Source organism: Numenius arquata, chromosome Z (genome assembly GCF_964106895.1).
Source record: "Numenius arquata chromosome Z, bNumArq3.hap1.1, whole genome shotgun sequence".
Classification (NCBI taxonomy): Eukaryota; Metazoa; Chordata; class Aves; order Charadriiformes; family Scolopacidae; genus Numenius; species Numenius arquata.
This window is the reverse complement of record NC_133616.1, coordinates 26,740,018-26,766,940: the sequence shown is the minus strand read 5'-3', so window position 1 is coordinate 26,766,940 and position 26,923 is coordinate 26,740,018. Positions and strand designations below refer to the sequence as shown.

The window sequence follows — 26,923 nt, the reverse complement described above, 5'->3', positions numbered from 1 at the left end:
CTATTTTTGAAAGGCAAACAAATCCGAACATCCCACTCCAAAACTTTTGTAAGGTAGTCAAAGATTTATTTTTCAGTAAGAAGAAAGTGTATTTTTGAGATTGCTACAGTGATGGCAATAAAATAAACAGTAAAATAAGAGAAAGTACTGACAGCTGTACTGAAACAGTCTTGATTCCTTCCCAACCATAATTTTTATGCCTTATATACATGTTAAATACTACATTATTAAAATTTTGAAAGACTTTTACACACAGTTTCCCTGTCACTAAAGGACTCTGTCTTATATCTTCATTTAGGAAGATGTGTTCAGTAAATGCTGGTGCACTTCCTAATTCTCTTTGATGCTTGCTGTGTAGTTTGCATCACCTTGCTTCACTTCTTGAATCAGTTCAACCATTGTACTCCTTATCTGCATGGAGGACAAAATGAGATTGGCCAAATATCAGCTGTACAGCCTTCAGGAATAGACATTAATACCAACCTTAGTCGTGCACAGGAAGAGTCCATCTGTCAAAGCTGCATTTGTCATGACAGAGTCCACGTTATAGGAAAAAGCTGATCTTTGGCCCCATTATCACACCAGACAGCTGCAACTTTGTATATGATAGCTGTTTGAAGGGACAATTGGTGTGGAAAAGGGCCCTTCACAGTGTTGAGCTGGTACTGGCATCCCAATAGTTCTCCTGCAGCTGGAGACGGCTAAGCTCTGTTTAGCTTATAATTTTATAGGGTTCACATGGGCCTTCTTCAAAGCAACAGCCTCAGTAGTAATTGTTAGCACTTCAAAGGAAAGAATTTCTGCTGAATTTTTTTTTTTTCCTACTGAACATTTTTCTTACACTTTCCTTCAAAAGAAAATTGATAATTAATTAAAAGATGAGAAAAAGCCAGGTAGCAGGGGACCCACAGAAATGTCTTTTAGCTAGGTTGTGTGCTCTTTTGTCTTTATAACAATAGCTTCCAGCACCCATAACTATAAGATGACAAGGAGGAAGAAAAGCATTCAAATACTGGTGACTGGAGTTGGAGGCACATGGGTCTGTGTATGAGCAGGGCTGAGCCCCCAGAGCCACCTGGGCCTGCAGCAGCAAGCTGGTAATCTGTGGCTTCCCAGTCCTTCCTGCTTCTTCCATGCTGAGGCTGGATGCCTGGGCATCATGGTACCACAGCTGTTATACAAAACATCTCCAGTTTCATGGGGAGCACGTGTGTGCTTGGCAGGGGTCTCTTGCAAAGCAGAGAAAAATAGCAGGATGCTATCTGGTTGCAATCCAGACGGTGGTGGTGTGGTGCTGTGCATTCACTTTGTTTCTCAGCTAGCTGCCAATATATTTGGTGATTGATCTGTTGCAGTCTAGGCAAAGCTACCCGTTCCCCCTTAGTCAAACTAACCAGAAAGGAAACCTGTTTCTCTCGCTAGCTCAGAATCATGCAGTTCCTCGCTGCTAGCTCCTGTATGTAAGCTCCTAATACTGAGCACCTTTTGGGCCAGCTTTGTAGGCAGAGCACTGAGTGTGAGGAGGGACATTTTTTGTATCGATCTAGATATACACAAGATAAGGAAAAGTGTTTGGTGTTGCAGCGTGAAGAGCAGCTGTGGGATGCAAAGGTACCCAGGCTGACCAAAGCCAGTATGTAATGTATATGTTCTAGCCATATGTCTAGTCACTTATTCCTCTGTGCATGGATTTTGAATTTAGATGTGAAGGAACACCGTTAAAGTCCAGAGCAGCAGTCCCTAAAGCAGCATATACCTCTAGTGTGTAAGGTACTCTGAAGTGGTGTGTGCTGCTACATGCGGTCAGGTGGTGGTATCAGCTTCTTCAGTGATGGTGGGACCTACATAAAGCAAAAGACGCTTAGGAAGTCCTGAATCAGAGTGTGAGCAATGGTGTATAACCTCAAAGTTTGAACATGTTTCTTAGCATCACCTCTCAGGGCACTTTTACGTGCCCTGGAAGCAAGAGTTTCATCTCCGGCAAATTCAAGAGCATGAATTTGCTGCATCGGCTTTAAGTAAGCTCCCAGTGGGTGAGGACAAGAAAGGGTCCCTTCAGGATCCCAACTAGAATGCTGTTAGTGTTACAAGATTTTGCTCAAGGCAACCAGCTTTTATTTCTATTTTCAACAGTAAAAGTGAATGTTAAGGTTTACAGCTTGTAACCTAAAAACTTCATGCATCTCTAGGAGGCTCCCACATGATCAGCAGGTGATGGCCCATCTTTTAGGGCAGGCCGTGTGGGGGTGGTACCTGCCATCCTCAGCCTCTGCCCTGGTGTCATCTGGTGTGTCTCTTTGATGGAGGAGAAGTTATGCCCTCAGACCGCTCTGGGTTGTGCTGTGGAAGGAAGTGTACACTTCCCAGCCTGGAAGGAGTGTACACTTTCTATCTAACAAGCTTGCTGTTCTCTAAAATACTTGTTCTTACAAGCATGAAGGAGGCTGCAAATGGGTGAAGCACTGAATTGCTGTGTATGTCATGCTGTCCATTATCAAAGTCGCTGGAGGCCAGAGTTCTGGGTACATGGAGTATAAACCACTTAATTTTCTATGTCGTTATTTTACCCTAGTGGCTGTTGGAACATCAATGATTAACAAGAGCTTGGAGAAGGGTGATTCACAGCCAATCCTGATGATACTGCAGTCCAAGTTTGGATTACGAGTCATTCCTGAGTGTGCTGAAACCTACTTCAGGAACCTCTCTGAAGCCAAGAACCTGAAAACTAGAGAAGGTGAAAACCCTCCTGAATAGGACAGTTCCATATGTCCATATCACCAAGGCAACTAGAAAACTAATACAGAAAGCTTACCTAAAATTATTTTAAACTGAGGAAGACAGCTGCTCGTTTAAAATCTTTTGGGAAATGCTATACTTGGCCAAGTGTTTTTTACATGATGCTGAACTGTTGCACACATCATCCAGACCATAGTACCTGCTGAGAAATGAGTCTAGCTACTTCCAGTCTAGCTAGGTCTTTCCAAAGTCTCAAACTAGACTCTGAGTGAATTTAGGGCAGCTTCGCTGTGACTGTTGGTAGACTAGTACATCCTCTCAGAAAAGCATATTACTGTGATTTATACTTTTTTTTTTCTGTTAGCAGATGCAGAGAAGGGTTAGGTTGCACACTTCAGCCTTATGGGTTACTGTCAAAGATCAAGCCAGGCTCTGCCAGAGTGTCCATGGCCAACTTAAGGTCCTTGCGTGTTGCCAGAGCGGCAGGTATCAGGAAAAGCTGGGGCTAGAATCTGCCCATAGCAAAAGGATGGGATGTTTTGTCATATTAGAGCTGCAAGCTGGTCATAGCTAATGCAGCCAAGATTAGCTAACAATTATACCCAAAAAAAGTTACCATCAATGTAGTACACTCTCCTACAGAAGACGGGCATGTTTCATCCTGCAACAGGAGTTTTGAGAGGGCATTTTGCACAACTGACCTTAGCTTTACCTTGGGGGCCTTTTGTCCATGAGGAAATGAGCCTTTTCCTGCCTGTCCGGATACAGCCTTGTTTACCAAAGCACTAAAGAAGACAATGATGTGGATGTAGGAAATGTCCCATGTGAGCTAAGTGTCAATAAGGCCAACATTTGGCCAGAAGACAAAAACAACATTTTTTTTACACAGTCTCAGTTCCACTTATGTGAGTGATGAAAGATGTAGCACACACTGCTTCAGGAGTAAGCATTAACTTGGCACATTGGGGTTTGGAGAAGCTGCCAGTGGATCTGTGCCAACCTCATAGCTCTTTCATTCTAGAACAATGGTCCTGATCCATCTAACAGGATATTTTTAAAAGATTCTTACTACCAACTGGCCCAACATATATAGGGACTTTGCATGTAAAACAGCTTTGTAGAAAATGTGGAGATGGGAAATGGGTAGAAAGAGCTGTAATTTATCAGTGAAACAGGGCACAAATGTGTAGTAATGGCATGTGTTGCTTTTAGATTCTAATGGAAGTCCATGGATTAAACTTGTAATGAAAAACATGTATGCTTACTATTACAATGTGGACACCGAGGAAGGTACCTGTGTTGCCCCTGAAGGAGCTGTACCAAAAAGTTCATGGTTAACTGGTGAAGAAATCCAGGTAGGTGTCTGAAATGTTTGCTTTTATTGTGCATGTAGCATAAACATTTTAGAGAAAGAGACAGCAAGATACGGCAATATCAAGGGAAGAGGTTGTTCTTGGTTAGACTGAATACCACTTTAGCTCAGTATCTGCTTCTGACAATGGCAGCAACCTAAGTCTAAGCAGACAGTGATAGCATAGCCTCCGGTCTGATGCCTGACAAAGATTCAGGGACTTCCTAACTGGAAGTTACGGCATTCCTTTTAACGGCCATCAGCAGATGCCAATAGAGGAAAGTTTGATTGCTTTCATATCCTTTTATATTTTTTGGACTTCACATTGGCCTATGACAAAGAATTTCATGACATATTTGGGGGCAGGTGGAAGCACTGTTTTATGTTTAAATCTAACCATCTGACAGCATTCTTGTATCTCCAAGTTCAATAGGATGAGTGTGATACTTAAACTTCTTTAATCCAGAGGTTTTTCATTAGCACGAATTATAACTTAGAACAAATTAGATTACACAAGCTAATGTACAATTTGTTTTATTTTCTTTTATTCTGATGCAGCCCATCTAAGTTACAGGTTTACTCTTCTGCACAAACAGCTCAAGTCACAGTGTAGGCCCTTCTGAAATCCTGACTGCAGCAACAGTTGAGTTTGCTTCTCTGTAGAGGTCCCTGGTTCAGTTAGTATTTCTATATGTCTGACTTTACAAAAAACTTGCAAGTATTAGGAAAGCAGAACTCTCCTAAAGTATCAAAAAAAAAAAAAATCTGTCAAAATAGCATATCCAACTGAACAACTGAGGCTTGAAGAGTTCAGTTACCCTTCATACAACATTCAGTGGTAACAAAGTAGCTCTTCCTTCACACTGATTAAAATTTATGGGTAAATCAGAGGGGCTTGGATAGGATGAACATAAACTGTGCAGATGATGCAGCAATAGACCAAATTCCACGATGGTTTTGGTTTGAGGTTTTTTGCTTTTAAATGACCTTTTTCCATGATCTCTTAACAGAACATTGTTGGGCAAGTTACAGCAGATTACAATCGAGAGCAGCTGTGGCTTGCTAATGAAAATCTGATTGTTCAGCTGCAAGCCCGAGCAAGGGGATTCTTAGTCAGAAAAAATTATCGGGAGAGAAAAGCATACCTTCAAAACCAGGAACCATCTGCCATCAAAATACAGGTATTGTTCTAGAACAAGTAGGTAATGTGGCTCGGGCAACTTTCTGCATGTGACAAGCAATGTGACTGATTACTACCACTAATAAAATTCTCAAATAGGTCTGTCTCACTGTTTTCATTCATTTCAGCAGCATTTCCAACTTCTACAGCTGCAAATATGTTCTTGTCCTCATTGCAGTAATTGTGCTTTTAAATAGCTAATATCCAGTTTTAAAACAATGGTTCATATCCAACTGCAGTCTAAGTTACTTCAGTGGGGGAAGCTCAGAAATGCGTAGCCCTGGCTTTATTCTGAGGTGGTCAGGCTTTGCATGGTGCACCTAACTACGCACAGTACAAGATCAGAAGATACTTGTTGAATATTGAAGCAAAAATTCCTTGGCAAAGCATAACTTAAGAAATACATTCCTTTCTAGACTATCCCCACTTGGAAGTGGTTTGCTTCTGCTCCATGAAGTCATAGCTGGGTAGGGAGTGGCAGCTGCCTTGGTGTTCTGAGGCTCTGGCAGTATTTCTTGGATGTCTTCAGTTTGCTGAACTCCAAAAGGAGTATAAAGGAAACTTTCTGCTGAGAGTGTGAACACTGACAAATGCATGCACACTGGTTTTAAATGGTGAAATACCCACGTCCTGTTAGCAATTTATTCCAGTCTTGAAAAATAATCAATCAACCCCCCCAAAAAAAATTATAGAAAAAATGTACAACTGATTTGTTTAATCTATGGTAACTTAATTTAATAATTCATGATGATCAATACCTTTACCACTAGCAGCTGGCATTGGAATTGGCTTTTCATTTTCTGGCATGGTGCCTGAGCCCAGTAAAGGACTGTATTTTTCTTTGAGGAATTCAGGGTCTATGAAGAGGTTCAAAAATAGGGAGAAATGTAGGCAAATAAAGTTTTTTCTCTGTTTTCTATGGGCATTAAAATAGAAATGACTTGTAAAAAGACAAGTAGGGACAAGGCTGGTGTTGCTAGCTGGATAGAGATGAAAGGCAAAATATGGCAAAGGCGGTGAGAGTACCTGTGTTGTCCCTGTCATTGGGTTCCTTGCCAAGAGTTTGCTTCTGAGCTCGCAAAGAGACAGGCAAGTGAGGGAACTGGGAGGCTGTTATCTGTGGTAGAAGATGATCCTGAGTGACTCTGGAAGACCAGAGACTTGAGAAGGAGGCCTGGCCAAGAACAATGTGGGTCCAGCTAGACAGGGTACAGCTTTTGCATGTAATGGGCAAGATGTGGCTGACTGTTCCTTGTGTGGGAAGAAGCCAGTGACTGGAACGTTAAAGGATGTGGGTATACTGGCAATAACAGTAAGGATGGCTTCAGGGGAAGGAAGGAAATGGTAGTGGACAACAAAGTTTTTGTGCTGAGATTGGCCAAAATTAACATGAAATGTATCAGGACACCTTACAAATATAGAGGCAAGCTTACTTACACCTTAGTTATCTTTTTATTACAATGACAGTTTTTCGTCTATAAAATAAACACTGTAATTTATTTTAGTGTGTATATGTAGATTTTAATAAATACTAGTTTCTTATTAGTAATTATGGTCTCCTGCTTTTCATAAAACAGGCTTTCTGGAAAGGATTCAAACAAAGGAAAAGCTATGTTGACAGATTAAAGGTGCTTCAAGGCAATGTTGCTGCTATTATTAAGGTAAGATCACATTTTGTTACGGGGCCTGAGTATGCTTTATCCCTTGGCTTGGTCCCCCACCACCTGGGAATCAGAAACTAGGAACACAAACTGGAGGGACTTGTGCTCCAGAAATTTGCATGTTGTTGAGAGTTGTTTCATTGGCAGCTTAAGTGAATTGCTTCTTGAAAGCTCTGGTTTTGACTTTTATCAGGCTTTGCTGAACTTGAGTGGCTGATAATGGAGAGTTCCTTATGCACCCTTTGCGGAAAGGAATTAGAAAAAAATTGAGATGACAGTGTGTTATCATTTCATTAAAAGCTGTCAAGTCTATCTGTCTGAATATTGTTCACTTTTGTGAGATGCTAGTGGGATACTATGTCATGAGTAGATCACAGATGGGATGTTGATCTCCTGTCTCTGAAGGACACTGGTTTACAACCGATAGCTGAGACCTGAAGGTAGAAAAGACTTCGGGTGGTAGAGCCTTGAATTTACCATGCTATTTCAGTCAAAGCCCATTAATCTGGTCACTGGACTGTAGGAGCCCAGTGGCACAGTCATCTATGGCACTGAGCATGTGAGAACAGCATGCCTGCAGAAGAGGACTGTCAGAAGGGAGTTTAAAATGTACACATACCATTTTGTGCAGTGTCTGTTAAGTTTTTATTTAATTTTTTCTAATTTTCAGATTCAGTCATGGGTCAAAATGTGGCTAGCAAAGAGAGCTTACAGGAAACGGCTACAATACTTCAAGGATCACGTAAGTCTCTTTTCTCTATTTTGAACGTGAAGCATTAAAATAGGGCACTATGACTGCACGGGCAGTTTTGTGAATCTCAGGAAAGAGGGTGCAGGTTCTGCAGTATGTTTCTGAGCAGAAATGTGTCATAAATAGATTATTTTGCCTAATCTTGGTTCCTTCCAGAATGATGAAATTGTGAAGATACAAGCATTTCTCAGAGCAAACAAAGCCAGGGAGGACTACAGAACACTAAGTAAGTGGTAACATTTGAATGCTGTATATTTGGGGAGAAGTATGTTACTGTGTTCAGTCTTTTTTTTTTTTTCTTTAAACTTTCATTTGGGATTTCTTAGCCTCCTATTGCCCATCAAAAGCAGGTGCAAGTGTTTGTAAACCCATTGTTTTACAGCTGAAACTATTTTGCATAGCTGTACTTACACAGTATAACACAAATATTGCTCTAACTGGCATAAACTTCTCTCTGCAGTTCCAAAATTTTCTGCACAGTGATTAGTTTCCTGAGGGTTTTAGTATTATGTCAACTAACAAGCCTGTTTACTTCAACTATAGTTGGTGCTGAAAATCCACCCTTGACTGTCCTGCGCAAATTTGCCTACCTCTTGGACCAAAGTGACTTAGATTTTCAAGAAGAGCTAGAAGTTACAAGGTTAAGGGAAGAAGTGGTTACAAAAATTCGATCCAATCAACAGCTGGAGAAGGACTTGAACTTAATGGATATAAAGATTGGACTGCTGGTGAAAAACAGAATCACTCTTCAGGTCAGCAGTGTCTGTTCAGGCTCCCTTGGTAGAATGTGTTGATCAGTTCCGTGTGTTGAAGGAGCTCAGGATTACACAATAATAGCACAGTTGAAGCTGAATGGACCTCTGGAGGTCATTAGGTCCAACCCCCCTGCTCAAGCAGTGCCACTTAGAACAGGTTGTCCAGGACCATGTCCAGGTGGCTTTTGAATATCTCTAAAGGTGGAGACTCCACAACCTCTCTGAGCAACCTGTGCCAGCACTTGGTCACCCTCAAGTAGTTAAAATACTCCTGGTAAATTAAGTGCGTTCTTTGTATGTGTTAAGTAATCTTGTCAAAATACCTTGTGGTAGAGGTTGTTCTGTTGTCCTGAGTGGTATGTCATTTTGCTACTGAATGTCACACTCTGTTTTGCTACTTGTGGACAATAGTAATTGCTTGGCAGATTTTAAGCATCATTTCTGTGGTAGAAGGTAGTAGGCTTCTCATCATACTTAAAAGCTTGTTCACTGTTAAGTAAATGATGAATGAGTCTGTACATGAGATAAGGTTTCCCTGATGGTCACTGCTGGCAAGCCATACTGGTGACAAGATAAAGAGGTTTAAAAAACTGCTTAGTCAATAGAGCCGCAAAATATACAACATTTCTAATAAAGGTCATTGGAAGAACATTGCATTTAAGATGGTTGGGAAAATGTTAATTTTTTCAATTTACCTTTTTGTGAGTATGTAATCTAGACTTTTGGTCATCTGTCTGCAGGATGTGGTACTGCACAGTAAGAAACTTAACAAAAAGAGTAAAACTCAGCTGGAAGAGATGGTTATGGTTGACAAACAAGGTATAAAAGCTTTGAGTAAAGAGAGAAGGAAAAAACTGGAGGCTTATCAACATTTATTCTACCTTTTACAGGTAAATCTAAATGTAAAAATTATCATGGCAGCAAATTGCTACAGGAAAACTGGAAATATATTGCTTTGTTTTAGTGATTGTAGTAGTGATTATTAAAAGATTTTTGAAGTCATATCCAGACTGCAATACCATGATCAACTTTTAATATTTCCTGTCATTGAGAAAATCCCTACTGTCTTCAAACTGTGCAAGAAATATAGCTGTGTTTTTCTTGAGAATAACTTCAGTCTGTACTGAAGCCAAAGATAAATGTTTTCCTCCATATATCTTTTAGTCCTTGTAAATTACTGTCACTGTTACTGCTCATTGTATATGGTGGAAAGGAAGATGTCTGTTATGCAGCTGACAGCATACAGCGCATCTGTTCTGTTTCCTTTTTATCTTATCTCCCTGAAGTTTAAGTGGACGTGTAGTATGCAACATCTTGTTGCTAGATAGCCATTGTCATTTGGTAAACTGTCATTGTGATTGGATACGTAGACCTGATGCACAGAGGTACTGTTTGGACACTACAAATGAAATCCTTACTGGTGCTACTCAAAGATACTTAATTGTGCAGTATTCACTGTTTCTTATGCATTAGGATTTGGAAAAAAGCAAAGCCAATGTGGAAAGTGACATATATGGGAATCAACATAAATGCTTTTGGTATTAACAGAAATGTAGAGAGAGCTACCCCCCAAGTTGGGGTAGTCTGTCCTGGACAATAGAATTTAAGTCATTTGTTTGTTTTGTAGACTAATCCCACGTATCTGGCAAAGCTGATTTTCCAGATGCCACAAAACAAATCAACCAAGTTTATGGATACAGTCATCTTCACTCTATACAACTATGCCTCCAATCAACGAGAAGAGTATCTGCTTCTCAAACTCTTCAAAACTGCTCTAGAAGAGGAGATAAAGTATGTGCACTCACAAGAAGACTTTTTAGTTAATTTATGTTGCAGATTGTTAAATGAATACTTCATACCTAAAAGAATTTGATGGTTAATCTTTAAACTGCTGTAAAATTGGATGTATTTTTTTTGTTACTAGAGAAATTAGTTTTCAGGGTAACTTATTCGTTAACTCAAGCTACTTCCATTTCAGAAAAAAAAAGAAAATATTTCTATGGTGAACAATATTTTTGTATGAAAAATTGCTTGCAAAAAAATAGATACTAGGATTTCTTGCTTCTGTGCTTGAGTATTTAAGGGCGGAGAAAGTCTTTTCTTTCTCTATGTAAATATCTGTTCTGTAAGTGCAGAATAGTGGTTTATCCTGAAACAATAAAATCTTGTTTTATGCCCTTAGCAGGTATTTGTTGAACAGATATTTGGGCCTGAACCAGGTATATACTCACTGCCACTAACTGTGCTATGTTCCGGGGGTGTTATTATAACACACATAAAATTCAGGTAGTAGTTTCTAGAATCTTTTTTATACTAAAGCCTAAGAAATGGACTGCATAAACATGTTTTAACATAGAAATAGGGTAATTTTAAAAGTGTGTGTTTTGACAGCATGGATAACTGCCTATATGTCAGATCTGAGAACTCTTCTCTTCTTGATACAGCTCTAAAGTAGACCAGATACAGGATATTGTTACTGGAAACCCTACCGTCATTAAGATGGTGGTCAGCTTCAATCGAGGTGCCCGTGGACAGAACACTCTGCGCCAGCTCCTGTCCCCAGTGGTGAAGGAGATCATGGAGGACAAATCCCTCATAATCAACACTAGTCCTGTGGATGTGTACAAGTCATGGGTAAACCAGCTAGAGATGCAGACCGGTGAGGCCAGGTGAGTGAGGAAGCTGGACATACTGCAGCATTTAAATACTTGAGGGATCCCTCAGTTCTGCTCTCCCTTTCCTTCTCTGACAAATTGTACTTGTGCCCATGCATCCCTTCCCCATCTTCCTGCAGCACAATGAGACTTTTTGGGGAGAGATGCTTGAAACACAGGTACTTTAGCCTGTTCTGAATAACAAAGTGATCACTTTTTCCGGTAATGAACTTCAAAAGTTGATCACTTAGTCTTTACAAGTGTAGTAGACTGGAAGAACTCATAGCCTTTTTCTCAGGTTTTATAACAGCGAGTTAGTAGTGTATTGTGCTCCTGAGAATTTACGCTGGGCTTGGGATGTGGAGATGCATGCTTTAAATTAGGATTCCCTTTTGTAATTAAAGGAAGGCACGTGATGGCATGTGCACCCCTACTCAAACAAACTGCTCCCCTCAAAAAAAAGGGAAGCTAATGCATCTGAGACTTCTGTTACAGACGACTTCAGCTGTATTTGTCTAAAGGTTTTTTTCTGTTCACTGATGGCCCTTATGAAGCAAAAAAAAAAAAGAAATTGTATTTTATTCTCAAATATTTTTAGCCTGGTTTAATATTTGTTTGCTTTGCAGCAAATTGCCATATGATGTAACCACAGAACAAGCATTAACACACACAGAAGTGGTCAATAAACTGGAATCATCAATTCAGAGTTTGCGAGCAGTAACTGACAAAGTTCTCACGACCATATTCTCTTCTCTCAATATGATGCCGTAAGTGCTGAGTTTGGACTCTCTGTGCATAGTGAAACTTCACTTGAAACTCAGTGATGGAGATGCTTTCAAATTACACGGCTTGTGATACGTGCGTCTTGAATGACTTCCCAGTAGAGGGAGTAGTGTCCCCACCTTTCCTACTCTGCATTAGCAGCCTCACGAATGTGTCTCCCTGTACTTGAAACTCCTGTACTTGAAACTTTTTGTATTTTCCATTATCATCTTGTTTTCTTTTTTAAGTGGCTGGGGGAAAAGCCAATAACTTGGCTGGCTAGAATGATTGTTTTGTGTTTCATCTAAGTTTTTCCAATATTTTTCCTTTTCATTTGTTCTACGTGTAGTTACGGAATGAGATATATAGCCAAAGTTCTGAAGAGCTCACTCCATGAGAAATTCCCAGATGCAACAGAAGATGAACTGTTAAAGGTAGACTTCTGAGGGCAAACTTCCAATATCTTGTTCTTTTAATGCCAAAGGGGATTTTTATTGACGCTAAGCATTCTAAGGAACTGAGAACACCATCATTTACTGATGGAATTTGGCACTTACTGGGTTGCAAAGGGGTGGTGGAAAGGGAGGAGAAGGGAACTCTGTTGCCACAGCCTAGCTATCTTAATCTGGGTGCTCAGCAACTCTTATGGAAAACAGTGATCAACCTGTTTTGGCTAGTAAATGTTAGAGGATTGGAGTTTATCTGAATCAGCCTGGGTTTTGGTTTTGTACTATGGTCCTTAGCACCAGCAATCCTTTCATGGAGAACCCTGTGGTTGGTTTTTGTTGCCACTGTCTGCACAATACAAGTTACTAGAATCCATTATAAAAAATGCAGTTTGGAAAATCTGCTCTCTAGTCTTTTAGGGCTGCATGGGACCCTCATGAGAAACAATGGTCCCTTGTCAATGAATGCATTACACGCTGGCAGGTATCTGTAGCACTTCAAAAAATGAGTCTCTAGAGCTGAATCTTGCAAAATCTAGAAGAAAGAAGAGTTGTATTTGTCTTAGTGTTCAACTCAATGCCTTGCATTAGCTGACTTAAAGCCAGTCCCAAATTGAAATGTGGTTGTAAAAGTCCGTAACTGGTGTTCACAAAGGTGTTGTAAGAGGCACACCTTAAAAAAGACCACAGGCTCCTTAAGTAGCCACATAATTAACATGTATATCTTAAGAGTGCTTCTAGCACTGGTTCCTGTGGTCTAATTCAGAAGTAAAAATGATTGTTCTTGTTTTGTATAATGTAATTACTGTATGCAAAAGGAAGATCTCTTAATTTTTTCTCTTAGATTGTCGGCAACCTCCTGTACTATCGCTACATGAACCCCGCCATTGTCGCTCCTGATGGTTTTGATATAATTGATATGACAGCCGGCGGCCAGATACACCCGGACCAGAGGAGGAACCTAGGTTGTGTGGCAAAAGTCCTTCAGCACGCTGCTTCTAACAAACTCTTCGAAGGAGAGAGCGAACATCTGTCATCTATGAACACTTACCTCTCACAGACATACCAGAAGTTCAGGTATGTAAAGCCCTCACAAATACCTACACAGTAAGGGCTCCTCTCAAGGATAAGTAAGGCAGGTGGACTCCTCATTTATAGGAATTACCTGCTCAGAGTCAAAAATATTGGGAAATTCAGGAGAATTTCAGGAGGTTGGAGAGCTGGGCAAGGAAGAACCTCATGAGGTTCAACAGGGAAAAGTGTAGGGTCCTGCACCTGGGCAAGAAGAATGTCAGGCACCAGTACAGGTTAGGCGTGGACCTGCTGGAGTCAAGTTCTGAAGAGAAAGATCTGGGGGTCCTGGTAGGCAGCAAAATGACAATGAGCAAGCAGTGTGCTCTTGTGGCCAGGAAGGCCAACGGAATCCTGGGCTGCATAGGGAAGAGTGTGGCCAGTAGGTCAAGGGAAGTCATTCTGCCCCTCTACTCTGCACTGGTGAGGCCACAACTGGAGTATTGCATCCAGTTCTGGGCTCCCCAATTCAAGAGGGATAGGGAACTACTGCAGAGTCCAGCGAAGGGCAACGAGGATGATTCAAGGATTGGAGCATCTCCCTTATGAAGAAAGGCTGAGAGAGCTGGGACTCTTTAGTCTGGAGAAGAGAAGGCTGAGGGGAGACCTTATCTATGCTTATAAGATCTAAAGGGTGGGTTGAAGGAGGATGGAGCCAGACTCTTTTCAGTGGTTGCCAGTGAGAGGACAAGGGGCAACAGGCACAAGCTGGAACATAGGAGGTTCCAGTCAAATTTGAGGAAAAACTTCTTCACCGTGAGGGTGACAGAGCCCTGAAACAGGCTGCCCAAGGGAGGTTGTAGAGTCCCCTTCTTTGGAGATTTTCAAGACCCTCCTGGATGCAGTCTTGAGTAACATGCTCTAACATGCTCCAGGCAATCCTGCTTCAGCAGGGGAGTTGGACTAGATGATCTCTATGGTCCCTTCCAACTCTAAAAAAAATACAGCGAAATTCAATTCAGTGAAATTCAATTCAATCCTCACTGCTGAGGAAGTTGAAGCAGGGGTAACAGGCTGCATTTCTGCTTGAACACTACTTTGAAAACTGATCATCTCTGCTGGCTTGGTTGCAGTAAGACTTCCTTACTGCAGTCATAGATTGTGAGAACAGTGTGGGGAGATACATTATCCAGGAGTAACAATACGTTCTTTGGGTCAGGAGGGCAGCTGAATGTTTTGTCTGAGGAAAAACTTATTGGTCAGAGAAAAGTTGTGTTTTTCATTTTTATTCTTTCATCTTTGCCAAGAGATTCCACACAGATTTTATTCTTTCATCTTGCACAGTCATAGGAAATTGCATGTTTTGCTACACTCCAGGACGCAAGTTCTTTGGGATTATTGCCCATTTTTTTTGGTGATTGCTGTTATTAGCTTGAAGTATTATTGAGTCTTGTGACAAACTCACTTTCAGAACTTCTATCTTTAGTGTCTGCCCTCCATGAAAGTAAATGCACTGCTCATATAATGAGAGATGAGCCATGAACACAAAGATACTTAAACTTAGTCATTCTGTCTATTGGAGTATTTAAGGGCATGACATAAACATGAAGAAACAACAGGGTAGAAAGTGTTATAGCAAGAATAACAAAAGCTAATAAGAGAGCCTACTCTAGTTGACCCTTTGATCACTATGAAAGGAACAATCCCTCTTCTAATTAAGCTAAATTTATACAAAACTGAGTCTCTGGGTGACTGTGCTCTGCATCCTTTAACTAAACCTTCCTTAGACACCAGTGGTGGCTGTGCTCCACCGCCTGTTCCCCTTGTACTCACCCAGCAACTGCAATTGCAATGTTAGCTACGTTAAAAGCTGTTAGCCCTACTTAGACCTTTTACTGTGCATTTACAAAGTTGTGCAGAAATTTGTCCAAGCCCTTCTTAAACCTTTGAGATCGTCTACCTCCACAGCCACCTCCTGTAGCAATATTCAAAAGTTTGCTACCTGACAGTTAAAACAGTGCTTCCTTTCATTTATTTTAAATTAGTATTTTCCTGCTAGTTTCATTGCATACCTCCTTGTCCCCTTATTATGGGATTTGATGAATAAATTCTGCACCCATCTTATGCAACACCACTGTGATTTTGTACAACTTGAACATAACCCCTAGCTTTTCCTCTCCAAACTGAGGAATCTCAGACCTCTTCTTTTTCTTTCTTTTTTTCTCCTCTAATATCAACTGTAAAAGTCCTCTGAGCCTGAAATGTGCACCTTCCTAAATAGCACAGGGTTGCCACAGTGAAGGCAGCATGGCTCCTGTAGCATCCATGTAGGTCTCATTGAAAAAACCCGTTTCTCGCAGCTGCTCCAATTCAGGTCCTGTCACTTTGGAAAACAGTGGTCCTCTTTGGATAGGAGGACCTTGCTGTTTCTCAGTTGTGTGTGTACATCCTTGAAGCTGTCAGTAGCTTGGAGAGACACCCTTTGTTGTCTTGGGAGCAGGTCTCAGCTCTTCATGTATGTGCTAGTCATGTCGAAGTGACATTCAACCATCGTTTGCATTTTTTCCCCTCAAGATTCTTGCATTTATAAAGAATACCACATTTTCTGTCATTCTGAGCAGCTCAATTTCTGAGACAGTGATTTAAACATTTGTAGGCCAAGTGGTAATTTTGTACAGCTATTTCAAATAATTTCTTCTCTGCACGCTTTATAATAAACTCCCTTAATAAAATCTGAGAGTCTGTGAAAATCCTTTTGGAACTTTAAAGCATTAAGTATAGACTTCCTAAGTGTTTAAAATTCACAAGTAATTGCTTCTTGTTGAATAAGAAAAAAGTTTACCTTTAAAGTAATCTTCCACTAGGTGTCCAGGAAAGATGGAGCGCTTCATCATTTGTATTAATGTGTAAATGCATTGCCTCCAAAAGGCTCCTTCAAACACTAAGTGTAGATTGCAGATTATAAGAGAAACATAATGTATGTCAAAGACTTGTGGGTTTTTTATACAGCCTAACTAAAGTGATTTTACAAGGGACAATTATTGAAGTCTTTCTCATTTTCTCTTAGGAATTTTTTTCAAGCAGCATGTGATGTTCCTGAACCAGAGGAGAAATTCAATATCGATGAATACTCTGACATGGTGACCCTTAGCAAACCTGTCATATATATCTCCATTGAAGAAATTATCAATACCCATTCAGTAAGTCAATGAAAATATACTAGTCATCAGACTAAAGATTATGAAATACTGGCAACAAGCTGTCTCTGGAGAAGGCTTAGTGTTTTTTCTTCCTTTCAAAATAATTTCTTCAGTTCATCTCTGAAATGGTCTGGACTTGAGTATTAGATTTCATTTTTCCCAGAAGACAGTTTCCATGAAAAATCATCATCTTAAATAACAATTAGAATATAACATTTTCTGATGGGAGGGATGAATGTGTTTTTTTTTCCTCATGACATTTCTAGCTTATTTATACCTACAAATACTCTCCTGTCTTGGCTAAGAAAGTGACACCAATTTGAAGAAGCTTCTTTGAGAATAGAGGAAGATTCAGTGTATTTCATGACTGTGGCATTCTGTCATATGTTCTGTTGGAAGCAGATGCCAAGGTCTGATTTAGAAGGACTGAAGCCGTGGCATCCTGCCAGTTGTTTATCGTGGGTAAAGAACAGATTAACTTCAGTCTGCAGTATGACTCATTAGGGTGTAAGTTAAATGTCTACCACATGGTCCTCCTAAAGCTGGGATATTACTATCTGTTTCCTGGCTTGCAAACTGCCCCCTGCCCTTCCCCCCTTTACCCCCAGAAAAAAACACCCCACAAAAAAAACCACAAACCCCACAACGAACCTCCCACAAATATTGTCAGATGCACTATGAAAAAGGTAGAATACCCAGCTCTCAGTACACCACATTACAAGTTAGCTTTATTCAAGTGAAAAACTAATAGCCTAATCTGCTAAAAACATATTTGCTGGATTGTCTCTGCCTATTTCCTCCTTTTAATTTTTTAAGGCACAGTCCTGTGCCTGCATGCTTATGATCAGTGGTTAAATTTAAACACCAGTCTTGGTCAAATATTCTGTTTAGTCAGTTTGTTGCATGTCTAATATGTTATTTGATCCTAATATGACTAAATATTACTATGCAATTTTACAATAGCCAATAAAATACACTACAAAATATGAAGCAATTTAATGAAAATGAATTGCCAAACAAAGGAGGTCAAGGAGATAGTCTTTTTTTTTTTTTTTTTAAATAACATGACTATGCACACTTGCCTGCCTAGAGGAAGCAAGCAATTATGTCTGAAGACTGTACATTGTCTACATGCAGCATACGTACCAGGTGATCCTCCTTGTCCCATGCCACCTCTGCCACCGAACTTCCTCTGAGAGCCTGAGCCTTCATCTGAGTTGTCTTCCCCCACTGCATGTTCTCTGCAACTGTAAATTAAACATTCCATTCTGGTCATACAGCTTAAAAAAATAAAGAAAATAGCTAGAATAACAGGAGATGCATAAATATTTTTTCTGTTGTCATTTGCAGTTCAGCTTCAGAAAAAGTTCTCAAGTCTGCCCTCAGTCATCATATCCTGTGGCACTTGCCTAAGCTTAATTTTCATTGCACATCTCTGTAGGCTGTAACTGGAATGAGGGATCTGTTGGATTCATTAACTTTGTGTTTTGGTGCTTCCCCATGTACCTCTTGCCTTTGCTCCAAAGAATTCGTCCTGTGAATGTCTTTTTCAGTCTATGCTTGTATAGCACGAAGCACAGTGGAGTTTTAATCAGTACACATAATTCATCTCAGCAGTTCTGACAGTATCATAGTCAACATTACATACCATGTGGGGTAGCTGCTGCATCTAAGAGAAACTTGTTTTAAACAAATTAATGGCTATGGGATTATAATGTTAACTTCTGTCTTGTAAGTACATCTGAAATGCCTTTCTTTACTGGATATAGGTTTTTTAGTTTTCAGTAAGTTTCTAGAAACCAGGAACTTTTGACTGACTGTAACTTGCAGTGTTTAAAATACTTGGAATCCTGGAATTTTTGGCTACTGTCCATGCTTTGCTGTAGCTAAATTTCAATAAAGCTTGGTGACACTGTCTTTCCATCAATCCCCCAAGTTAAGGGATATTGCTTCTATGGGGAGTGGACTGTTGAATCTAGCAGTCACTTATGCTGCTGGCTTTATCTAACACAGCATGCAGTTACTTTTCTCAGAGATAGAAAGGGCCTGTTCTCAAGAAAATGTTATTGCCCTGTTCATGCTTCTTATTAACCTGGCTTACCAGTATTTTTGTGGCTTAAAGCCTCGAGAATGTGCCCAGGTGCAGTGGAAGTTGTTATGAATATGTTCACAAATCTCCTGCAACTTCCATGTCTACTTGAAATTGTGCTGGAGGTGTTGCAAACCTAGTTTCTCACTTACAAAGGTACCACTGATGCTATTGTAAGCTACTGGAATGGATATGCAGAAAACAGGTATCTTTCTATGGACCCTCTCTTCATTCCTGTGTGCACAGTTCAAGATAGATCACTGAAATGCTCTGTTTAGGATTATTGTCCTTTACTCTGTAATGCTTTGTTAGTCCTTAAGGAAAATCTTACACTTATGCTCAGCTGTGGTGCTCAGCACTCCAGAGATGATTGCCAGAGGAGCCTGGCAAGCTGTCTTACAGCGAGAGCAATTCTAAACTCATAGTCCAGAACTGAGAATGCTTCCTCCCTCTGGGCCCTCCATAATCCTGATCACGCTAGGTCTGTGTTTTTCAGCATTTAGTCTCCAGATTTAAAGTATAAAGATACTGGGAATGCTTTTTTTCTGGACGATGATTTCATTTACACCTGTTTACAGCTATTATTAGAACACCAGGATGCCATTGCCACTGAGCCGAATGACCTGCTGAATGAACTGCTGGAAGGGCTGGGGCCTGTTCCTGATGTGGAGTCATTCCTTGGTACGCTGTTCTTTGTCTTTATGGTTAACTTCACTCTAGGGGCAGGATTAAATGGAGGCTTGATTTAAATGTCTCTCATACTGACAGCTTCATTTACTGTAGAATTATTTTCTGAAGACTTGAAACATTTGAACATTCTTACAGTTGAACATTCTTCTAACTGCATGTCACTCTAAAGACTAACGGTGTGATTCAAAATCAAAACTTTAAAAACATTTTGAGCTGAATGATCCAGTTGTGCTCAAATTGCAGACAGAAAACAAGTGACTTTTAATAACCTGATCTTAAGATTTGCTAGCATTGCCTAGAAACTTACAAAAAGCGCACAAAGAATTCTTAAAACAGACATTTTTTGACACTTAATTATCCAAATTAAAACGAGGTTTTAAAAATAACACAAATTTATTAGAAAGTTATAAGAAACAAATGTGACTGATTTGCCTTAACTGTAGGAAGATGTGAACTGTTTACAAAGTAGCTAGGATGTCATGTATAATACCAGCCTCCAAGTGAACAGCCTATTAACGTAGCTGCTACTCCTTCACTTTTCACTATCACTGCATGTTAAGACAAAAGATGTTAAGTTGTTTGTATTCTTCTTTGCGAAGAAGATATGTGAGTCTCTCGCACATCAGTAGCTTGAAAAGCAAGAATTGGTGGCATTTCCAAAATATTCGAACTGGGCTTATAAATTCCCAGTTTACGGTTTTGATTGTTCCATGTCCAAAAAAAGACTGCTTCTAAATGGTAGGAATGGGTGTGCTATTTAATAAACTTAAATCACTGTAAATCAGCAGAAATATTATGTGGGTTCTTGTTTGGTTCATGCATTGATCATGGGAAAGTTGGCAAACTTGAGTAAAAGATGTTTCCTTACAGGGGAAGGAGCTGTTGATCCCAATGACCCCAACAGGGAAAGTACACTGAATCAACTTGCAAAAACAGAGATTTCACTGTCTCTAACAAGCAAATATGAGTTACGAGAAGGTGAAGATCAGGATCTCAAAAGCCTGATGATAAAGTAAGTTTTGCTCAAAACCTATATTCTGGTGATGCTTTTCAGGTTTGGTTTGGTTTTGGTTTGGTTTAAAAAAAAAAAAGTTGCTTCCACCCTGCTGCCCTGCTTATGTATATTTTTGAGTCACTGAGTGCACTCAACTTTCAAAAGCCAGTTTGTGTTCAGTCCTACCCAAATCTTTGCAAAAGTCAGAGAAACCGTTGATTCTTCCAAAAAGCTTACAGAAAGATAATCATAGTGCCACTTGCGTTTTGGGCTGTGACTGGATCATTATCTAACCTAGCAAGTGCTTTTCCATGAAGCTGTAAAAGCATCCTGCTTTAAAACACCATAGCCTTGGGAAAACAGAGAAGAAAAGCAGTCTAGCCATGTAAGGGATGGAAAGTGTCACACTGTCCTCTCCTCTCCCTCAAAGGAAAACACTTCCGTGCCATCAGGCCTTTGGACAGGATGTGACTGTCACTTCAGCAGGAACAGTATAAGCTTTTATCCAGGGGAAGAAAATTACGTTTGTTTTATTTGGTGAGCAAATTAAGAAACGGCTACTGGAATACCCTGGGGTATAGGTTACTTTATAGTCAAAAATATTTTTATAAAAGCAGTTAGTATGAAAGTATTTGCACCTCTCTTTTGAAGTTATTTCTAGCTGTCCAGAATAAAGATTGGAATATTTAAATCCTGGTGCTTCCTGATCAAGTTAGGGAATAGGGTGCTGCTCTCCCCTATTACTATGCTTATTTTTACCCTACCAGTGTGAAGGTTAGAAGCCCACTTTAAAGGGAAACACAGCATAAGAATTTTACACTTTTGCAAGCAATAGCAGTGCAGATACAGGCTGTAATTCAACTCTAATCTGTTACTACTTTGTTTTCCAAATCAAACATCAGTAAACTGAATTCATTGGGTAACATGTGAAGTTTTACTTCTGAAGAAAGTTCTTAGCTAATGTCTATAGTAAGTAGTGCAACTTCTATAAAAGCCATAAATGACTGTTAAAGGTCTGGGAAAAAAACTATCTAATTTTGAGTGCAAGAAAACTCTTACTATTTACCCCAAAAGGAAGAGGAGTTTTTCCACTGTGTGCATATTTGATCTGAATCTTGAACAAGAACAAACTGAGGTTTTCCTGTAACTTGATATCAAATATAATTTGACATCTAAAGTAAAGGGACTGCAATGACAATGTCAAATCAAAACTCTGTTAGTCACTTGGTATTCCAGAGACCAGGCTCTAGAGCTGTTCCTGTGATGTTTTTGTAACAAGAACATGCCTGCCACTGTTCCTTTAAAAAAAAAAAAAAAAATTATGCTTCCTGTCCTTTTTTTTTCCCCCTCTGTGTACAAGTAAAATGCTACCTGTGAATGGAATTTCTAAAAATATGCAAAATAAAGGCCAAAAGAAATGTCTTTAATCCTTTACACTGTGTGTGGAAATATGTTGAAACAGTAGCATGAGAATTAACAAAAGAATTTAAATTTGCTGCTGCATAAGTGCTTTCAACTCGTATTTCTCATATTTTGAGGAAATTTTAGTAAATAAACTGACAGAAGAATAATTACTAACCTGTGTTAAATTGCAGCAATATCAAAAGTTAAAATACTCGCCACTACCTTTTACACAAGAGATGTGTCAATACAAATGCTTACTTTCCTGCCTTAGCTGCAGTGAAGTCTTTTACTGCAACTGTGAAATGTTAGGCACCTGGCTAAAATTTCAAGTCACAGCTGATTCACTGAATGTTCCTTCTTTCTCTGCAAGTGACATGCCCCTTCTATTGAAATGCAGATACATTTGTTTTTTAAATGGTTTTGTTAAGGCTCCTCTGAAGAGCCATAAGATTTGCTGGTACCCCTGTGTAGAGGACCCTATCTGAGGAGCCCGGTCTGCATGGTTTGAGTGCGCAGGTGCCAAGCGGCAGGTGAAGGGGGAGCCATCCAGCCCCAAGTGGGGTGTTTCTGCAAAAGAGCAGAGCTGAGCAGGCTTGGTACATGAGTAGAGGAAGAGGAAATAAGCCTTATGTCTTATCGGCCATATCAGTGCCTGTTTCTACGGCCGTGCATAAAACGATAACGCTCTCTTACAGACATTAATGTAGACTGTGGTGGTGACCACCAAAGACTGGCAAAGGTTGAGTCAGAGAAAGCCAGCAATGTGTTGATGTAGCCCAGGGGAACCAATTTTAAGAAATCTCTCTGGTTTGGTTTTGTTTTGTTTGGGAGGTTTATTTTTTCTCCCTGGCAAACTGGAAGGAATTTGTGTTTGTGAAGAAGAGTTTGTGAAGGAAAAATGCATTCAACAGCAGTCCTTCAGAAGCTGATGAATGTTCTAGAACTGCTCGGTGCAGTTAACAGCAGCTCTGGATAAGCAAACCAGTTTCCAGGAGGTTTAGCAAGTTGCCTCCTAAGGTGGAACGAGCAGGGCTTTAGGTCTGCCTGTGCTGTCAGTCATTCCTACCTTGCTGCCCCTTCTGTGGAAGCTGGGATCATACCCAAATACTCAGTGGTTTTGGATAATATTGCCTGTATATGAGTAAACCTTTTACCCCATTTCACTGAATTTTTGTGAGAACTTCTAGTCCTGAAAAGGCCAACAAAAGACCCAAATGTACATAGGTAAACTATAATTTTACACCAAGTCATCAGGCTTTACTCACAGAAGTCTTCATCGTATTTAGACATTTTCCTGGGAAACTTCAGCTGTATCTTCAAGTTTCTGTTAATTTTTAAGAAAAATGAGCTATATCTTATTCGCAACAGTGTCCTCTAAATTAACAGAATTCTATAGCAGGACATTCTTGGAAGCACTATGCATGAAGAGGCAGCAGGAATGAGATAAATTCTTTCCAAAAAAAGAACTGGTTTACATATCGGAGTGTAGCAGCTTCCCTTTTTTAGCAAGGAAATGCTCCATGTCCATTGCCACTAGAGAAATATCTGCTGTCAAGTGGTGTGCTTAAATGAACTGAGTCAGATGTAAAATTCCTTCGTAAGTTCAGCAGTTTTGAGTGCATTTCCACTTTATTCAGTAAATATGACCCTTAATGGGACCGTGGATAGCTCAGGCTTTGCAAAGATTACATTCCTATATGCTGTTTTGTAATTTAAACCCATGTGTGAGTTGTTTCTAGGATTTTTATTATGCTAACAGTAACTGTTTTACTGTGCTAGCTGGTAACTGTTTTCTAAAATAAAAGGGAGAAAACTATGCATGTATTTCTCTGTTCAGACCTGTGTAGATGTTCAACATTATTATTAATGAAAGCTCTGAAACATAAAAATCTAGGAAACATAAACATTACCAAGTATCCATAATAAAGGGGAAGCTTGCTAGTTTTGCTGTGGAAGAAATGAAATGTACAAGTGATCCAATGACAACTGTTTTGTAATATCTATAAATACTTTTTTAAAGGACCAAAAGACTTATTGTGGATGTGATACGAACACAGCCAGGGGATACACTCTTAGAAATATTAGAAACACCAGCCACTGCACAACAGGTAAGTGTTACACTGTGCCTGAATAGGGAAGAAAGTACATATTTCATTAGAGATAACTGAAAGCCATAACAGATCTCTGACAGCTTTCTCCACTACTTTATAACAATGAAATCATTGCTGCTGTTTCTAGAATATTCACATCTAGAGCCTTCAAAATGTGAGACTTGCAAATTTTCTTTTACTGTGTAATAATTGGTGACAGCCTCAGAGGAAAAGTCTTGCTATCAACTAACACAACTAGAATAATATTTTATTTCTTTAGGTTTTTTGAAAACATGGTCTTTTCTCTCCTATGTTATAATACAGTCAAATAGCCTGAGATGAATCCTTCTGCTAGATTTTCTTTTTCTCACGGACTTGAGTATCTTAACTGAAGTTCCCTGAGACCTAGTTTATTTGCTTAAGTACTACAAGCAAACATCTGCCTGGGGAACCACTGCTATCCTTGCCATGGGAATTGAGTGGGAAGAGCTCCCAGTTGAAGACTTCCCTGCAGATACTGATACACAAAGCTACACCTCAATAATGTACATATTTTAGCTTTCCTCTGTGTGTGTGTATGTAGGGGACACCTGTAAGGTACGGACAGTATTCTCAAAACTAAGTGAAGTCATAGAGTTGTCTGGCTGATTTTAGACATGTTTTGATTAACTGAAATACATGTTTATGTGTTGTGATTAGTTACTTAAGGTATGTCAAAAAGTACAGTAAATAAAGCACTTCCAGACCATGTAGTAGAAGGATATAAATAAGGCCTGCACCTTGGTTCTTTATAACCTCCTTTGAGAATTCAATAGTTCAAATTTGAGTATTCAATGAATACTTAACTGTTATGAGCCGGAAAATAACTACTCTTGATTATTTTTTTTCTACCCAGGAATCTGTTCACTTGAAACTTGTAGAAAAACGTGCCATCTTAGATTCCAAAACTCCAGAGAAAATGAAGCACAGTCAATCTATTTTTGAAGATGGGCAGCTACCTATAGAACAAAAGAAAAGAAAAATTCAGAGAAATCTCCGGACACTGGAACAAGCAGGACTAGTGTCTTCAGCAACTAAGTACCAAGAAATTATAAATGAGATTGCTAAGGTAAATGGAGCATGCTACCCTGTATATTGATGGCTTTTAGGTATCTAGCCTAAAACCATTTCAGCTAGAGATGTACAATATACATTTTCCAGAGAACACTATGCTAAATTGCTGAAGCATCAAGATAAGAAACAAATCATCCTTGTTTGCTGACAAAATAAGTGAAAGACAGTACTCTCATGCATAACCACCTGAACTGAATAACATACTACTGTAGACTTTGTTATCCAGATTTGATAGTGCTGTTATTTCAACTTCTCCAGTACAATGTATTTCAATATAGCTTTTTATGTTTTAAAAAGAATCGGAATTACCCATCAGTGTTTCAATAAATAATGTACGTAGTCTTGGTAAGGTTTAAAAAGACTTAAAAAAACATTCCCTGCTTGGTATTAACACTAATCTCACAAATCTGCACTGGTTGGGCAAGACACAAGGAGAAAAGTGGGCCAATGTGGTGCCCGTACTGGGGTTGATAGAGCACCAGGCCTGTTGTGGACAAATAGCAGATCCTGATCCAAATCCACACCCAGCACTGGCTGTAAGAACCTTAGTGTATTAGATTACCTTTAGTTACTCACAAGTAATATTGGATTATCTTTAATTACTCATGAGTAATATATATATAAGCTCACGAGTGATATATATATTATAAATATGGTTTTTTAAGTTGCAAATATGTTTTGAATATATAAATGAGTAAATTACTTATGTGAGTTAAGTCTCTAATATAATTAAATATGTCATGTTGCACCTACTCTGAAGTGCCATTTTAAAGCCCTGCTTGGTTCAGGTGTCTGCATCTGCTTATAATTGAGACAAAACCATTCTACGTATGTATTCAGTGCCCCATTCCTTTTTTTCTTTTTCTTATCTATAAGCCCAGATGCTTTTTTTTGAGGCGTTAAGGCAATCTGAAGATTGGGATGAGCCATAGGAGTGGAAGTTGCATTTACTTTTGACTCCATCAACTCAACTGTTACCTTCAACCCAAGCTCTAGTTTAGCAGTAGCTAGTTCCCACCTAGTAGAAGCCCAGGCTCTCATTTCTTGGGCCTCTCAGCAGAAAATAGCTGTGAGAAAGCTTCCATTTACAGCATGAAGACGACATCTTCCTTATGACTTCTGTGTCTGTCCTGCCCTGAACACGACAGTAGAGTTCAAGATACCACCATTTGTATAGAGTAGCAATGTGCTTGTTGTCTTCCGTACAGTCATGTAAACTGTAGTACTCACTACTGGTACCGTGCTTCTGAGAGCTAACAAGACAGTTCATACTTTCCCCCAGTAATTAAGTCAGGTTATGTAATTACAGATTTGAATGGTAATAAACTGAGACTTTTTAAAATATCAAATGAATATACCAATTACATTAATTTCTTTAGGATATCCGGAATCAAAGAAGATACAGACATCATCGAAAAGCTGAACTGGTAAAACTCCAGCAGACTTTGAATGCACTTAACTCCAAGACAGCATTTTATGAAGAGCAAATTAACTACTACAACACCTATATAAAAACTTGTTTAGACAACTTAACAAGAAAGTGAGTTGAGTCTTCTTGTCTTTTAATTGTGTTTTATCAGAAGGGAGAGCAGGTGTTACTCTGTAGTTGAAAGTTTTGATTCCAACAGATTGACAGTCCACAGATTAAAAAGTCCATGGTAGTTGTCACTGTGACCCGAGTCAAAACCTGGAAAGTAAAGTCTAGCAATTATTTAAAGCTGCCTTACAAAAAGAAGCCTGAGAGGTATATGTGTTTTCAACATATTTAATTGGTGTAACTTCGCAGATCCAGTAGCACGCTTTGAAGTCATGCAGCTTACAGAAGTAATTATTGATTTTCTTCCTTCATTAAAAGGATTCGCTTATGTCTTCAGGATTGGAAATGGGAAATAAATGCCTAAAGAATTTTAGTTTTCAGGTATGATGCAGTTACTCAAGAACAAGCTCCCACGCCAGTGCCACTGAAGTGTCAAAATGAAAACAATTCACTGACATTAACAGGAGCTTTTCTAGTGCATACCTCATTGATCCAAAAA

General features: G+C 39.4%; 1 protein-coding gene across 2 annotated transcripts in view; it reads left to right on the top strand.

Moving 5' to 3' along the window:
- Positions 1-26,923, top strand: part of IQGAP2 (IQ motif containing GTPase activating protein 2) — a 107,637-nt gene that overhangs the window by 77,811 nt on the left and 2,903 nt on the right. For both annotated transcript variants that reach the window (XM_074166862.1, XM_074166863.1), the window contains exons 14-32: positions 2,573-2,734; positions 3,949-4,091; positions 5,098-5,268; positions 6,845-6,928; positions 7,599-7,670; positions 7,836-7,905; positions 8,223-8,431; positions 9,175-9,324; positions 10,062-10,225; positions 10,879-11,103; positions 11,715-11,855; positions 12,200-12,284; positions 13,141-13,373; positions 16,375-16,507; positions 19,175-19,277; positions 20,157-20,298; positions 23,705-23,792; positions 24,670-24,882; positions 26,267-26,427. In XM_074166862.1, coding sequence (XP_074022963.1) covers positions 2,573-2,734; positions 3,949-4,091; positions 5,098-5,268; positions 6,845-6,928; positions 7,599-7,670; positions 7,836-7,905; positions 8,223-8,431; positions 9,175-9,324; positions 10,062-10,225; positions 10,879-11,103; positions 11,715-11,855; positions 12,200-12,284; positions 13,141-13,373; positions 16,375-16,507; positions 19,175-19,277; positions 20,157-20,298; positions 23,705-23,792; positions 24,670-24,882; positions 26,267-26,427 — 2,749 coding nt within the window. The remainder of the gene's footprint in view (positions 1-2,572; positions 2,735-3,948; positions 4,092-5,097; positions 5,269-6,844; positions 6,929-7,598; positions 7,671-7,835; positions 7,906-8,222; positions 8,432-9,174; positions 9,325-10,061; positions 10,226-10,878; positions 11,104-11,714; positions 11,856-12,199; positions 12,285-13,140; positions 13,374-16,374; positions 16,508-19,174; positions 19,278-20,156; positions 20,299-23,704; positions 23,793-24,669; positions 24,883-26,266; positions 26,428-26,923) is intronic.